We start from the raw sequence: 16,357 nt of genomic DNA on the forward strand, positions 1-16,357 counted from the left end.
GTATGAATATGAGACAAATACCAGTGTATTTTGATATTTTTTGTTGCCGTTTGAGTGTTTGGTGAAAAACATATAAACCAATGTTGTTGTTTCACATACTAAGAGAAATTGAAGATGTACTCCATATATTAGAGAAAATGCTATGGAGGCTCGATCTTGGCTTAAATTTGACTTGAATTGGCTTGAGTTGTTGATCGAATAGAGCTGAGCTAGCTGCTCAAGCTTGAGGATTGAACTCATGTACACTTCTTATAAATATTACACACTAAGTTTTTAATGGTAGACATATCACCATTGTTTTCTATGATGTAGTCTACCTTAGATTTGAATTACTTATTTTTTTGGATCATGCCTGTAAAAACAGATGGACGGCGTGAATATACAACAAATACATCAAAGATAGCCCCACAACCTCACCAAAGTCGATGTTTCTAGGTCTCACCGAATCCGCCTTCGTGAGCTCAGATCTAGAAATCACGTGGGCCAAAATAGGGGATAGGTGAGCGTACTGAGTAAACTCTGTGGATCCACTGTGGATGTATATATCTTATCTACTCCGCCTATTTCATGGACTCAAAATTTAAGCATATCAAACATCCAAGTGAGCCACACCACTGAAAAAAAGTGGAGATAACGACATCCACCCTAGAAGTCTTACTGGGGCCCACGTTGATATTTATTTGTCATCTAAACTCCTCGTAAGGTCACAAAGATATGTATGAGAGGGTAAAGACAAATATCAGCTTCATCGAAAATTTCTGCGGACCCCACGGAGTTTTCAACGGTAGGTCTTCAATTCACACTGTTTCCCTTAGTGTGGTCCACTCGAGATTTTAATAAGCTTCAATTTTACTCTCATATCCTAAAATGACCCGAAAAAACAGATGGACGGCGTGGATAAGACTCATACATTACGTCTGGGGATGTCTGCCATTTAAACCTTCCTGGGCCCACAAAAGTTTCGTGTTATGCTGATATTTGGTTTGTTTTTCACGTCCATCTTGATGGGAATCACCTAAAGAACGGGTTGGATGGCATATAAACATTACGGTGGGCCCCAGGAATGTATCAACGGTAGGCATCTGCTACCCCAAGTTCCATCTGGTGTGGTCCACTTGAGTTTTGGATCAGTATGATTTCTGTTCCTAGAAACTATAACGACCATAAGAAAATGATGGTTGGAGTGGATGGAACAAAAACATTTACAGTGGGCCCCACAGAGCATCTTGTTGCCCGTGCTCCCTACACCGGATATCCGCCTACCCAGAATCGCGATTACCCCAAATCACGATCTCACTGGATTACAGTACACAAACGGCTTAAATTCTCATTCTCTTTTCGTCCTCTTTCCGAAACCAGATTTCCCAGATCTGGAAGAGTGTAGTTTCCGTTAGCCAGGCGCTTTCATTACCTTCCTTTGCGTGGTTTTGAAGCATTTTCATGTCCTCACTTTTTTAATTTTTAATTTTATTTTTAAAAAAAAAAATTTGCATCGGTCGGTGAGAGAGTTCTTGCTTTCAATCGGCTATATATATAAGCCCTAGATCTTGAAGGTTTTCTTATTAGGGTTTTTGAGATCAGAGAAAGGAAGAGAAGAGAGCTTCCTTTTCTCTTTCTTCGGTTTTCGAGGTTCTTCTCGAAGCTCTCTCTGTCAGGTAATCTCAGATCTTCTTCATTTTTTCTTTTCCCTTTCTTTTGAATCGAATTCAGTGATTTGAATCCTTGTCGTTGAAAGGACTCATCTTTCTTTGTTTTGGTGGATGATCTTTCGATTTCTATATGAATCTGATGGTTACTGCAGTGCGTCGTGAATCAAAGCATGTGGAAGTTCGAATTTTTCTTTGATTTGGCTGATGAGCTTTTGAATACTGCGATTCAGATCGAAGCATGTCAAAAAAATTAGGTTTTTTTAAATTTTTATTTAGCTGATGGTCTTTAGGTTTTCGCTGTGAATATGAATAGTTACTGCCATGCGTTGTAGATTGAAGCATTTGATTGTGTAGAACTGAAATGTACTACTATACAATGCTCTGGGCTGAGAGTTTGTACTGTATGCTTGGGGACTTCAGTTCTTACAAGTTGGGACCATGGTTTGGTGATCCAGACCTTTGATGCAATGGACCTTTCTTTGGACATCGTATGCACTGATGTATGTTAGATTGGATGTCTTAGCTACATTGAACATTTGGCCTTTTCAATTTGTGAAGGGTTAGGAAATATTCATCTGGGGGATAACTGCACGGGGCCCATAATTTATATTGACAGTTTGGATAACTGAATTATACGCCTCGCATGCACAAACCAAAAACATGATTGTTGCTGTAAAATTGGGATGAGCATTGTGTAATTCCTCTTGTTGAAAATGGCATCTCTTGTGGTTTTTATTTATTATTTATTATTTATTTTTATTGGGGTTATGAAATTTGCGAAAGAAAGAATTTCGGAGCGCTTGTCTGGAAATTGGAGAATTTGGATATCTTTCAAATATGTTTTTATAGATCTGTTTGGGGAAAAAAAGTCCTTTAAACTGTAGTTTTATTTCAACTTTCAACCTTCAAATTACTGGATCTGTTATTGATATTTACTTTTTCGAATTGAAAAGATTTTTTTTCCTTGGGTAGTGTTATAAGTTTCTTTGATCGAAATGACAGTTTGGTTTTTGTTGCCAATAAATAAACGGCATTTAGATCTTGACAGATTTGGTTTTGGAAACGCTTGTAGGTTGCTAGTAGGAGAAGAATCTGAACAATGGCTTCCAATGGTGAGCAGAATTCAGCAACGAAGCCACCTCCGACCCCGTCTCCCTTGAGAAATTCCAAATTTTTTCAGGTAAAGTGAGATCTTTTTGTTTCTGAAAATGTACAGAGGTTCTAATTCAAGATTTCCTCCTTGTGCCTGTAATTTTGATATTGCCATTGGTATTTTTGCTTTTATGTGCTAGATAAGATTTTTTTTGGTATTCGAATTATGGATTGGTTTCTTCCATGTTTTTTCTTCGATTTTAAGATTATTCATTGTCTTCAGTTTGTTGGAATAAGAATTTTGTCACTATCTTCATATTCTGTTCACATTTTCATTTTCTGAAAAGTAACTAAGTTTGAGTTTTGTTAAGCCCTCATGCATTTAAAAGCCACCTAATGCACACGCACCACATATGCCAGTGTGGCACTGACACTGTTGCAATATTCAAGCCATCCATCAGAAGGGTACGACTACGTAGATTGCATAATTCAAGAATCAGGTCAGTCCACTAGTCAGGTGGGCCGCACAATTAACTGAAAGATTGTGCATTTGTGAAAAAAAAGCAGCCAAAGTTTTCTAACCCATCCACTCATTTCTAATATCATGTCACACTATTGAGCGGCCCACCTTTATTTTTCGGCTGCAGCATCTGCACAGTGAGGCCACATGATGGATGGCTTGGAAATCCCTGTGTTGTAACGCTGCATATGTGGTGGCATGTGCATTTGACTTGAATGTGTGTGTAGAGCAAAGCTCACTAAGTTTTGTTAAAACAGAAAGAGGAAACTGATGCCCAAAAGCCCAGACTCAAATTCCATTTAGATATTTTGTCAGCCATTCAGGGTAATTGCCTGAGATTTGAACTCTGATGAGTCGTTGTTATGAGTATCTGGATTTGTGTAGCCAGCATGAAAAATATCGTAGACATCATAAAATAGAAAACACTATACAATAAAACAAAGGAAAATTCGCTTTCAGTTGACATTTTATAATGTTGGGATCTTGCAGCTGGCTGTAGGACTATCTACTTGACAAGATCTTCCTGAGCTTTTCATCTATCTACTACCTGCAGTTTTCAACTTCTCCCAGGCACGAGATCCAATTAAAAGCCCTTGTCCTTTTATAGTGCCATGAAGATTTCCCCAGTTTCCCAATAAATGGAACACTGTCACAAATAACTAAAAACGGATGAACTTGTCAACACCTTTAAAAAAATAAAAAATTAAATTAAGTTAATACAGTGGATTGCAGTGACCATAGATATGAATATTGGTATCATATTGGCCAATTCGGCCATATCGTATCTGTATCGGCACCAAGACTATGCGATATGTGGTTGTTTCAGCCGGATATGAAAAAACTGACCCGTATCAGCCGATATGCCCACAAAAGCCCAATTTTGAATTTATTTATTTTCTTTTTCAAAATTTCACTCATGTGTCATCTTCTTTGCTTAGGCCTTGGGGATTTGACCTCTTCCATGGAATCTAACTTTCATTTTTAATGAACTGAAAATGTTATCTCGGTCCATGGAAAGTGTGTTTAAACAAATCAGTCGTGCATCAAATTTGTGACTGATTCTTTGGCAAAGGATGGGCCCATAGGTCTCTGCTTTGTATACGGATTCGCATCCATTGCCTTGATGGATCTTGTTTCCTTTGCTTTCTTTCCCCTCTGGATTTCTTATTAAAATGTTGTTACCGATCAGAAAAGAGAAAAGGAAGAAAGAAATAAAGAAAGCTATTGTGTAGTCAAACACGTACGATATGATCTTCTTCTTCTTCTTCTTCTTCTTCTTCTCTTTTTTTTTTTTTTTTTTTGGTTGCATATGGTTGCATAAAGGAAACATGAGATACTGCTTTCTGAGTTCTTTGTTGCTGGAGTTCTTTCAAACCTGTGCTTTTGGCATCTAAGATGCTCTGCTGAAATCATTCATCCATATGGCATTCATGCTATTATATTACATTACATATCATTGCACTCTGCAACTTTGGTTTGCTATTTTCACAAATCGTTAACAGATAATACTACTCTTTCTTTCTCTTAACCTTTCGTAGTTACATGATGGTAAAATTTGCTTCTCAAACGTCATTTGGTAGAGAGAGAGAGGGTTTCACAGGGCTCTTTGACATTTAGCATGTTGGTTGTTGTATTGCTCTCAATTATATCTTAAGCAATATGTTTTTTATTTTCCTTTTCTACTCCCTTTGATAGGCCAATATGCGGATTTTGATTTCTGGGGGTGCTGGATTCATTGGCTCTCATCTAGTGGATAAGTTGATGGAAAATGAAAAAAATGAGGTAATCTAGTTTTCTCTCTCACATGCTGTCCCTAATGGATGGTTGTTAATTTCCTCCTATTCTCAATGATTTATCTTGAAAGCCATTAATAATTCCTGTGAATGATAAGAAACTGTTTTATCTGGGTTTTGAATTGTCACGCTGATTTCTTTGTTCAAAGCCCATCATCTAAAGTTTGGAATGATATTTTATGGCCTATTGTACTCCAAGCATGATTTTGTATCCGCTGTACACAATTGTTTACTATCGCCAATAACATGGGATTCTATTCTGTCTTGTCGCTCTCAAGATATGGTACTTGGATCCCCCCCAAAAAAAGAAAAAAAAAAAGAAGAAGACAGAAGTGCAAAATGATTTCAGTTCTAACTGTCATTTTAATCCTGGCAAATGTAAGAGTTTCCAATGGATGTGGTAAGTGAGAGTGGGACGGGTCTGGTCCTGCTCAGGGTCAGCCCGAGCCCTGACCTGTTTAGTAATCAAGGCTAAAAGCCAGGCCCAAGGCTGGGTTGTTTAGTAATTGGCTTTTGATTTCAGGCCCAACCCCTCAACATCGTATAAGGGCCTATTCTTGAGTTCAAGTCCGGCATCGATAGAAAAAAAATTGCAAAGCATAGGGCTGGCCCAGCCTGGCCTGTTTGTGTGACTCAAGCTTTTAAGATCAGTCTCATACATCTGTTACAGCCTCCTGGATCTGGCTTTACAAATGTTTTCTCAATGATACTAATGGATGAACCAAATTCTTAGTTCAAGTACAAAATGAAGTAGGCTATTTTAGTTAGAATGATATATCTTGACTGACGCGGTTTATATTGGGCAGGTGATTGTTGCTGACAATTTTTTCACTGGTTCAAAAGAAAACCTCAGGAAATGGATCGGACACCCAAGATTTGAGCTTATCCGTCACGGTATTTCCACTTTGGAATTTCTTTTACTTGATTAAATTCAAATTTATACATTATAACACTGTTAAGAATACGCTTCCATCGAGTTATAATTTGAATAACTTTATGGTCCTCTGAGTTTCTTATTCAATATCTTTCTTCCTCACTATGCGATGCAGAGGTTTCTCTTTTGCATCATGTTGATATGTTGTCTATTATGCATATAAACAGGTTTTCTGCTCTTTGGTCAAATCATATCTTTATTTAAATTTATATGCTTTCATCTTTGGTTTGATGGCTGCTATGTCGTTTAGCGAGTTATATTTATATTTAATCCTAGCGAAGACAATCGGTCATTACCAAGAAATCTCTCTTTCCTTTTCCCTGTTAGGAAACTGTTCAGAAAGATGGATAGAGGAGAATAGTATGTCTATCTTAGGTTTTGCTTGTGAAGGTCGAGATAGTTAAAACATGTTTATACTCTTGACTTCCGTGGTGTTTGTGAGAAGTGGGAGTTTTGGCATTTGTCAGGAAAATAACATCAGGATTTGTTAACATTCTTATAAACTGTGGGATAAGAGAGTCGCATCAAGGTTGCTGAATATGATTTTGTTGATGACAAGTATTTTACTGTATGCAGATCCTGTGTTCTTCTTTTTCCCTATTAGTTACTTAGACCATCAAATTCAGCTTGTTGCTATCTAAAAACTGAGTATCAATTCTGTTGATATTTTATTTGTTATATTCTGTGGATCCATCAATTGTTCTGAAAGTCACATATTCAATGATTTATAGAATCCCTGAACCTATGGCATTCGCTCTCATGCAGATGTGACAGAACCATTGTTGATTGAGGTTGATCAGATATATCATTTAGCTTGCCCAGCTTCTCCAATCTTCTACAAATACAATCCTGTTAAGGTGAATATGACTCTACACCTCATTTATGAATTATGAATTTCTGTTTATCATTTTATCTTTGAATTTATGTTTCAAAGTGATCATGCGAGTACCTTTGAGTGCTTATGCATGGCATCTTCTTACTAGTGATCTTCAGTATAATTGTTTCTCGTATGTCCAACACTCTGTCTAGCTTCAGAAGCTATTTTAGCATATACCACATGTTCTGTGAAGTTACTTCTTGGAGCTTTATGGTAGACAGCCTATGGTGCACTGAGTCTCTTTTTCCTTCTTTGGATTGCCTTAACTGCCAAATGGGTTTTTGTTGACCATTAAGGAAAACAGTAGTTTCAGGATAATCCATGCTCAAAGAAAGTGGAAACTGGTCTCGATTTCAAAAGTGGCAGCAGCCATCATTTTATTTTTGTTATTGATTAAAAAAGAATTCTTGGTTTCGTGTTTATATCTTGGTCTGCCCCCTTTAGGAGATTCCCTTAGCACCCTAGGGTACGAATGCAAGTTTTCTTGCCCTGCATTTGACTGAACTCTGACATGAGCCAGAATTCAATAATTAACAAAAGCCCAAATCTAGGACTGGGCTTAGAACATGAGGAATCTGACACTGCTCTAGACCTTGATAAATACCTCTTGGCCATCTCTAATTTGGCAAGTGCTCTATACCTTGAAGATACGTGCAGGCCAGGCTTTTACTGCTCTGATGGTTGCTCCAGGATAGTTGAATCCCTGAATATTTTGAAAGAATACCTGTTTTTTTGTTCCTGCTTTTCCTTCTGAATGGGTGAGGTTCAGTTTCCCTCAGATTCTTTTTTTTTGCTATCATCAGCCTTAACAGATTGAAGCTGTGAAGTTGGCACTTGAAACCCAGTCGAGATAAACCAAAATGCTTGAACATGCAAGCAAGGAATCTGTGGGACCCTTCTCAAACAATGTCATTAATGTCAGGGAACCATGAAGTACTGCCAGAAGCTGTTTGCATTGCATTTTTTATGCTTAATGCCATGAAGTACTGCCAGAACCTTTTCTGGTCGTATGGTTCATGTAAATGAACTATAGGTTTTCTAGTCTCTTTTAGTTCCCACATGCATTCTTGTTATTTTTTTTACTGGTTATTTTCCAAGTAATTTTTTAATAGTTGCTTGCTTGTGATTTTAATGCTCGTTGAGCTTAAGAATGTGTCTAATCTGGAAATGTTGTTTTCAACAGACAATAAAGACAAATGTAATTGGCACACTAAATATGTTGGGTCTTGCAAAGCGAGTTGGAGCGAGGTTGGATAGTATGATTGCATTTGTCTTTTAATTTCATTTGTGATTTTTTAAGTATGCTTGTTTCTTATGAAAAAAAAACTTTTTAATTTCAACAGGATTTTGCTGACATCTACTTCAGAGGTGTATGGCGATCCTCTTGAACATCCCCAAAAGGAGGAGTATTGGGGAAATGTTAACCCAATTGGTATGTTTACTCTTCTTTCTAGCAATCAATTTTCTGGTTATTTATTTATTTTATTATTATTATTATTATTATTTTTTATGTGGATGCCTTTCCTTGTTAATTCTTTAATGATTAATTATTAGAATTCGGGATGTAACACTCTCGTGTTGAATGATGTTGCATGCATTGCAGGAGTTAGGAGTTGCTATGATGAAGGGAAGCGTGTAGCAGAGACTCTGATGTTTGATTATCACAGGCAACATGGCATAGGTAAAAGATATCACTGTTCCTTGTGTTTCTGCAAAAAAGCTCTGATGCTTCTGTTAAGTTGTTTGTGAAATGATATTTCTCTGTTGATATATAAACCAATGTATTGGTTATGTGAAGAATGTGACTTTAATCCTCATGTATGCCCTTGATGTTTGGGTTTGTTCTGTAACAGAAATCCGCATTGCTAGGATTTTCAATACTTACGGGCCACGCATGAATATTGATGATGGGAGAGTTGTCAGCAATTTCATAGCTCAAGCACTTCGGTATTCCTAATTCTTTCTTTTTTCCTTGAGATACGTCATTCAATGCATCCACCAAGTCATTACCTCTGTGCATGGATAAATGAAATCATTACCTTAGAGGCTGTCTGTTAGATTTCATCATACAAAAAAGATTTGTTTGTTTCTAGAGGTGGCTCTGAATGGCCATTGGTCACTCAAGAAACAATATTTGTAGAGGCCCCTTCAACAGTTACTGGCCCCAATAAATTTCTAGAATAAATCCTTAAACCTTCTCTAAGAGCCCATGCCTTTAATTCCTAATTTGTCTTTTCATGTCTTTCCATTATGTTATTGCTTTAATGCATTATTCGTAGTCTCCTGGAATGGAGGAGCCATTTGGTATTCATTTGCACACACATCTAATTTAACTTATCATTCAGCTCGGACTTTATGCAGGGGTGAATCCTTGACGGTCCAAGCTCCAGGAACACAAACCCGAAGTTTCTGTTATGTTTCTGACATGGTATGTTGTAGATGCTTTCTTTGTCACAGAGTTTCTAACATGCTATGTTGTTGCCTTTGTGATCATTTTTCTCTCATCTTTTCTTTAATGTCAAAGGTTGATGGCCTTATCAAACTAATGGGAGGAGATAACACCGGCCCGATTAACATTGGGAACCCAGGTTTGTTTCCAGTCAAGCTTCATTATGCACAGGAAGTTACTGGTCAGATGATCTGCTATCATGCTATTTTTCATGTTTGTTCTTGAATAGCTGCTAAAAACTTGCTTTATTTGTGTTATGTAGGTGAATTCACAATGATGGAGCTTGCTGAAACCGTTAAGGAGGTTTGTATTTTTTTTTATTTTTTATTTTTTTTATTTTATTTTTTTATTATAATTGCTGTGGACATGTACACATGTATTTTCTTCTGCTCTGCATGTTTGTGCATATGGTCTGTGGATTCTAGATTTTTAAAACCATGGGTCCTGAGTGTCTTTGGTTGTTAGAAGTGCTAATTTTTTTAATCAGTACCCATATGTTAGGACTTTCTTTTTTCTTTTCTTTTTTTTTCTTCTTTCTTCCATTTCTTTTTTGATAAATGGTTTTCTAAAACAAATTGTATTTGGTGCTGCGAACTGGTACCAGGAAAGTAAACTGAGTCCAGAAAAATGTCCATCAGTCACATGATTTTGTTTGGGGTTCCCTGCCTCTTAATGCTTTCATAACTAGGAGAGTGTCCTTCAATGATGATTCGTTGGGTTTCAATTTTCTTGTAAGCTCAAGATGCCTTTCAGGGCCAACCTTTCCCTTGCAACCAGAAAGTTCGCATTGAACTCCCTTCTATCATCACATATGATCCCAGACATGTAACCTTCCACTGATGGGGATTCCACTGAAGTTCAATTTCCCCTATATACCCATTCATTCTTTATTATGATTATTATTATTATTATTATTTGGTTTTATGCAAGATAATCAAAAGTTTATTGAAGAGAGGAATGAGAGCACTAATCCAATAGTGCACACATGCATTCCTTCATTCGTATGCAACAGACTTCAGCTTGTGTCTGTCATCTGGTGAAATTCCACTAGCGTGAGTGTGTGGGGTGTGTGTGCATGTGTAAATATTTTTTTTTTTTTTTTTAAAAAAAAAAAAATACACTTCTATCACTTGAATCCAGGGGGTTGAGGACCAATTCCTAAAGTTAGATATTCTCCCCCGGGCTTCTTTTACCACAAGGCATTTCAAGAGGACATCATTGCTTGTTTCTTCCATCATCTTAGATTTTGGCACATGGCGTTGCCACTATCCGATGCTCTGCTTAAGGTTGGAAGTCTCCCCAATAGGAATATTTTGACATTGAGGTGGCAAATGCATCACTGTCAGCCCTCCGTGGAAATACGCCACTGTAACTGTCATCTCTTTCTTTTAGGAACTAGCACCTTAAAACATTCTTTATTGATAAGGTGTCATTAGTTTCTAATATCCTGATCACCATATCTTGTTGGCCTCATGGTGAGGTGATTTTTAGTAGTCTTTTTTTTTTTTTTTTTTTTTAAAGCTATGTAATTCGGCCAAACCATGTAACTCCTACCAGCATGAGTCTTCAGGCATTGTTGATGTCCTTGGTTCTAGCATGGTCAGAAGGGGCAGGGGATGGTTAGGCACCCATTTATCTGTACATATATTTATGAACTCCCCACAGCTCAACACATGGAGAATTCCTTCATTTAGGATTTGTCGAACCTACAGGATGTTCTTCTGGATCTTGGAGTCGCATGGCTTTGGGGATATCTCGAATATGCTCTTATTCCTTGAGTATCTGTGGGAGATGGCATTGCATCCGATCATCCGTTTGCCAGATAACTATTCTCCATGCCAATTTAGCCATGAAGGCCCACTCATTTGATTGATATTCCTTATGCCCGGACCCTAGCCAGCTTTGTTTTTACATACCTAATGCCAGGAGACCAGATGTTTCCCATGGTTCCTCTTCCAGTTGTTCCAGACCAGCTATCTGCATACTCTTTCCACCTAGCTGATAGTCAACTTCGGCATTCCTAGTTCCTACACAACAAAAAGGTATTTTAGGATTCCAGCCATAATTGGATTCAATGAGGGTAACATTGCCTGTCTGTGAGAGAAGCCTAGCCTTCCATCCATGTCTCTCAGCTTTTCTTAGGAGAGGATAGATTCGTCTTTCATTGACCACAAACTGATAAATCCCAGATTTATAGAACTATGATATGGAACAAATATCATCCTTATACAGGCAAAAACCTAAAAGCACCCTATGTAAGGAAGCAAAAATGTAAGTTTGTAGATCTGTCATCGTTTGTGCTACTGTAAATTTTGATTGATTCATGGAAACTTATTTTTTCTTCTTTGAGGGAGATGAATAAAACTTATTCTAGTCTGTGAATGCAGTTAATCGATCCCACCGTTACAATCAAGGTTGTGGATAACACGCCAGACGATCCACGCCAGAGGAAGCCCGACATCACGAAAGCCAAGGAATTGTTAGGGTGGGAGCCCACGGTCACTTTGCGAGAGGGCCTACCGCTTATGGAAAATGACTTCAGGGAGCGACTTGGAGTCCCCAAGAAGTGAGGATTGCTGCTGCCTGGCTGGATTTTCTACACATAGGAGAAGTTCGAAATTTTGCAGAGTTGCAGTCAGGTCCCGACATGTTTATGCTACCATGTGTGTTTCCTTCTTTTATATATAAGCATACACTTATAATAAGGAAAAGGTGAAAATGTGGCAATGCCATACATGCGTCAGCGTTCCATGTGGAGACTGTTAAATGGGGCTCCATAAAAGGGACCCACGTTAGCCTTTGCGCATTCAATGGCTGCAAGGTAGCTTGCTGCCTGTATGGCCCACCGCATTTCGCCTGCCCCTTATAATAAATGTGGTGGTGGTGATGGTGTTTATGGGTTTATTGGAACGTTGGAGGATTGTTTTTGCTGAGATCTTGCCTTTGGATGCTTGTTGTTTCAGGGGATGATTGCTATCATACCCCTTTTTATTTAAATGAAATGGATGTGTCGGGTTTCTTCAATATCTCCACCAAAGGGCCTGCCTCATGTTTCTTCAACCTCTCTCACGACCTGTGGGTTGGACCTGAGTCTAGAGTTTTGACACATCTTTCTTTGTAGCTAGAGGTGGCAATGGGCTGGGCGGCTTGACCCCAAGGGTTGCATCTAGGCCAGCCTGGGCTGGTCCAATCATCACCATCATACAAAAAGAATAATGGTTTAAAGACACTTGCCAATGGTTTTCATTCACCATAGAGATCCAAATATGGAGCTTGCATCTAGCCTACACTAAGAGATTCAAACCTGAGCCATTTACTCATGAGTTGGGTTTGAGGTTTGGGCTAGTTGGGCTAGTCTTATTTCTAATTGTGCCTTGCAGCTTCCTGTCAACATGGATGGTAAAACCGAGTTTTGAACTGTTTTGGGGGGGAAAAGGAATGAACTCAGCATAATTCATCTTCACCATCTAAGCATTAATACTAACTAATAGGAGTTGGGGGGAAAAAGAAGAATAAATAAATAAATAAAGAACATTGATTAAAAAAGGAATATTTAAGAAAATTGTAAAGGCAATTATTCAAAACTTGTATGGTTTCTTTTTATTATTTGAGATGAGTAGGAGGTGAAATTTTCAATGGAAACATCGATTTATGTATTGGGTTACTTGAAAATGAATGATCAAAAGGGAGGCCACCGAGGATACAAACCCAATATTTGATTAGCTATGTACATTATTACTCATGTATACCAAAACTTATCCCATTTTAGTTGAAGTTATAAGGGGTTGTTTGGGAGCTTGTAAACTGAGGTAAATGGAATCTATTTCACATTCACTCTCATTTTAAGTGTAAATGATTTACTCAGTTGTGTTTAATGCAATGAAATCCAAATATTCTGCTTGGATGGAAATAAATGAGAGGAACTAGAGTGCATTGAAAATTTTTAATATATTCATGGAAACATATGTGATATTTCAAATCAACTTTAATATCCCAAATTAAAGTATGTATGTGACATTTGATAGAATGATTGTAATAAGCTCATTGAAATATATATCTTTTAGCTACAAATACGCAAATTCTTATCCTTAGGTGTGCTACAAACATAAGTATCATTAACAAGCAACTTGCTAACATTTTTTAACTGTCTATTTAGATTGCCAACGTTTGGATGGTTTAGATCATTCTAATAGTGTGATTTTAGCAATGTAGCCACTAATTGGATTATTTCATAGTATCATTAGCATGCCATGTGTATGGCAGACACGTGCATAGTGGCATCTTTGTATACTGGTGTGACTCTCCAAGGGAGCCCAAAAAGTCATTTCACCCCATTTACTCCCAAATCTCTTACATTCCTTAGGATTCCAAAAGGTCAAATCAGTCCCATTTACTCTCAATTTACCGGTATTGGGAACTAATAAATTGAGGTAAATAGGATCCATTCACATTTACTCTCATTTCAAGTGTAAATGACTTAACTCAATTACGTTAGATGCAAGTAAATGAAATGCATTTGAAATCCAAATATTCTATTTGAATGAGAATAAATAAGAGGAACTGGAATACATTGGAATTTTTCAATATATTCATAGGAACGTATGTAATATCCTAAATCAACTATAGTATCTCAAATTAATGTACGTATGATATATTTGATAGAATGATAGTAATAAGCCCATTGAAATATATACTTTAAGGATTGTTTGATTTCTCATGTCATTGATAAGTATGAGATATTTGATAGAATGATAGTAATAAGCCCATTGAAATATATACTTTTAAGGCGTGTTTGATTTCTTATGTCATTGATAAATACCCTGTAAATAGGTAATAATTATTTACTTAAGTAACTGTTGTATTGTTCCCAATGTTGATAGTGACAACCTATTTTTTTAACACTAAAACGAGAACGCTATGAGATAAATGTGGGGCCCACTATGATATATGTGGGTTAAAAGTTCTTATCTTCGAGGAAAAAAGATCTAAACCGAAAAACTAACCGTCATTTCACAAATTGTCTAATTGCTTGTCAATCAGTGACTGAGTTCTTAGGCCAATCTTCACAGATCCAGTCTTAATCTGGCTATTTTTGTGCCTAAGGTCACAGCGTGTTCGATTTGATTAGATGAATACAACTTTGGCATGTCTGACACATACATACCCGCACACACACAATCTAAATCAGGTCATCTACTACACGTGTGGACGGATGTTCTAATTGAAGCCCAACACATGTGGCACGTTGATAATACTCCAAAACAATTTAATTATCAGTTACTCACTAAAATCACACTAATAAAATGATCCAAACCATCCAAATGTTGGCCATTTAAATAGATGATTAAAAGATGTTGGCAAGTTGCTTGTTTATGATCCTTAGGTTTTTTAAAATTTATTTTATTTTACACAGACACTTATACCCCATGCTCGCACTCTCACCACAGTGGAATTTCACCGTAATGGGTACTCAATCCCATGAACTCACGTTAAAACTCTTGTGAATCTACTATCGAGGCATGAGTGAGGACCATATGATCCTTGGGTTTGTGGCATACCCAAGACTAGAAATTTCCTCAATTTTGGACAAGGGCCTGTTTGATTTTCCATGTCCTCTGTAAATACCTTGTAAATAAGTACTTATTACTCTTTCACCTCGTTTGAAAACACATGATTATTTTCACTTTGAAAACCAGTCTAAAAGTACTGACTTAAATTTGTGGGCCCCACCATGATGTATATGACCTATTTGTGCCATCCATCCATTTTACCATAACTTTTTGGGCATGAGCTGAATAATAAGGCAAATTCAAGGCTCAAGTGGCTGGCCCACACCAAATGAAACAGTGGCCTTAGTACATCTAAGGTTGAAAGTTATTTTCTTCACTGGGCCGACATTGATGTTTATTTGTCATCTAACCTGCTCATAAGGTCACACAAACATGTATATGTGCTTGAATCCCACTGTTTCCTATGGTGTTGCGTTTGCTAACGAGGATAACTCTTAAAGAAGAACATTAAACATAAGACTACGCACTGATTTTATTAAATTGAATGCGAATACTATATGATCGGTAGAAAAGTAAATAAAGCTGAAGAAATTAATGACTGCAATTCGAGTGAAACAATTGTGAATAGTTGGATGCCAACTGGACTTACAGTCGGGGACACAATCGTCTAAACTTAGACAGTTGCAATATAGTTATGGTTTGGCTAACAAGTTGTGGCCAAGAAAATCAATATGTAAGAACTTAAGAATTTGGAGTCCAAAGATAGGGTCATGGATGAGCTAAATTAAATTAACTTATTGTTGTGTTGTGCCAAATCGAAGTAGAGAGACCAAATTAGTCTATGTCAATCAATCTGGACTTTTTATAACATAGTACTAGACATAAGTGGAGAGGTTAAACTAGACTAAACTTAGATAAGATGTGCATCCATATGAAATGAAAGATTTATTAGGCAGCGTTGAGCATAAATAAAGGTTTGTTTGATTAGATTAGCGAGGGCCCAAAGCTCTTCATTTTTTGCTGCTTTTGTATACTTGGGTTAAGTGGTGGCCTTGCTTATGGTCCATTAGCTTTTAGGATGGACAGTCTAATCAGTTAGCGACCTTGGCTTTGTACGTTTCTATTTAGGGAAGGGGCCAGCCAACCATTGCATTGTCGTGTGTATCTATGTTCCTATCTCGAGACAACATTCTCTTCTTGGTGCATCGCTTAAAGATTTATTGTTATGCGTGGCCAATTAAATCTCAACATGAGTTATGAGTGCTCTTTGGGCGCTTTGTATATTTGCAGCCTGCATTTTCTTACCACATGTCACCAAGAGGATGATTGCCGGTTTCGGTTGTGCATACGTTTATAGCATTTCTGGGGTGACACACATTTGTAGTATATGTGTATTTTAGATTCTTCCGATCTCTTTTCTAGCATAGTGAATACTTTTTCCGACTTCCGTAGAAATATGCCAATACATGGTGACATCCCATCTATTAGAGTTGGCCGTGATAGATCAAGTGTGAGCAATGTACACGATGGACA

General features: G+C 37.4%; 1 protein-coding gene across 1 annotated transcript; it reads left to right on the forward strand.

Moving 5' to 3' along the window:
• Positions 1–1,291: 1,291 nt before the first annotated feature.
• Positions 1,292–12,338, forward strand: LOC131252958 (UDP-glucuronic acid decarboxylase 3). The gene is made up of 13 exons (XM_058253755.1): positions 1,292–1,655; positions 2,722–2,829; positions 4,957–5,043; positions 5,861–5,948; positions 6,754–6,845; positions 8,049–8,113; positions 8,209–8,297; positions 8,469–8,546; positions 8,719–8,812; positions 9,227–9,293; positions 9,390–9,453; positions 9,577–9,617; positions 11,702–12,338. The coding sequence occupies exons 2-13, from the start codon at positions 2,749–2,751 to the stop codon at positions 11,882–11,884; spliced, it is 1,029 nt and encodes a 342-aa protein (XP_058109738.1). The 5' UTR covers positions 1,292–1,655; positions 2,722–2,748; the 3' UTR covers positions 11,885–12,338.
• The last annotated feature ends 4,019 nt before the right edge of the window (positions 12,339–16,357 follow it).

The sequence above is a fragment of the Magnolia sinica genome, chromosome 8 (genome assembly GCF_029962835.1).
Source record: "Magnolia sinica isolate HGM2019 chromosome 8, MsV1, whole genome shotgun sequence".
NCBI classification, from domain to species: domain Eukaryota; kingdom Viridiplantae; phylum Streptophyta; class Magnoliopsida; order Magnoliales; family Magnoliaceae; genus Magnolia; species Magnolia sinica.

Coding starts and splice junctions, on each gene's coding strand:
- LOC131252958 (XM_058253755.1), top strand. CDS start 2,749: ATGGCTTCCAATGGTGAGCAGAATTCAGCAACGAAGCCACCTCCGACC. Junction 9,454..9,576: donor GATTAACATTGGGAACCCAG/GTTTGTTTCCAG, acceptor TGTGTTATGTAG/GTGAATTCACAATGATGGAG. Junction 9,618..11,701: donor TTGCTGAAACCGTTAAGGAG/GTTTGTATTTTT, acceptor CTGTGAATGCAG/TTAATCGATCCCACCGTTAC.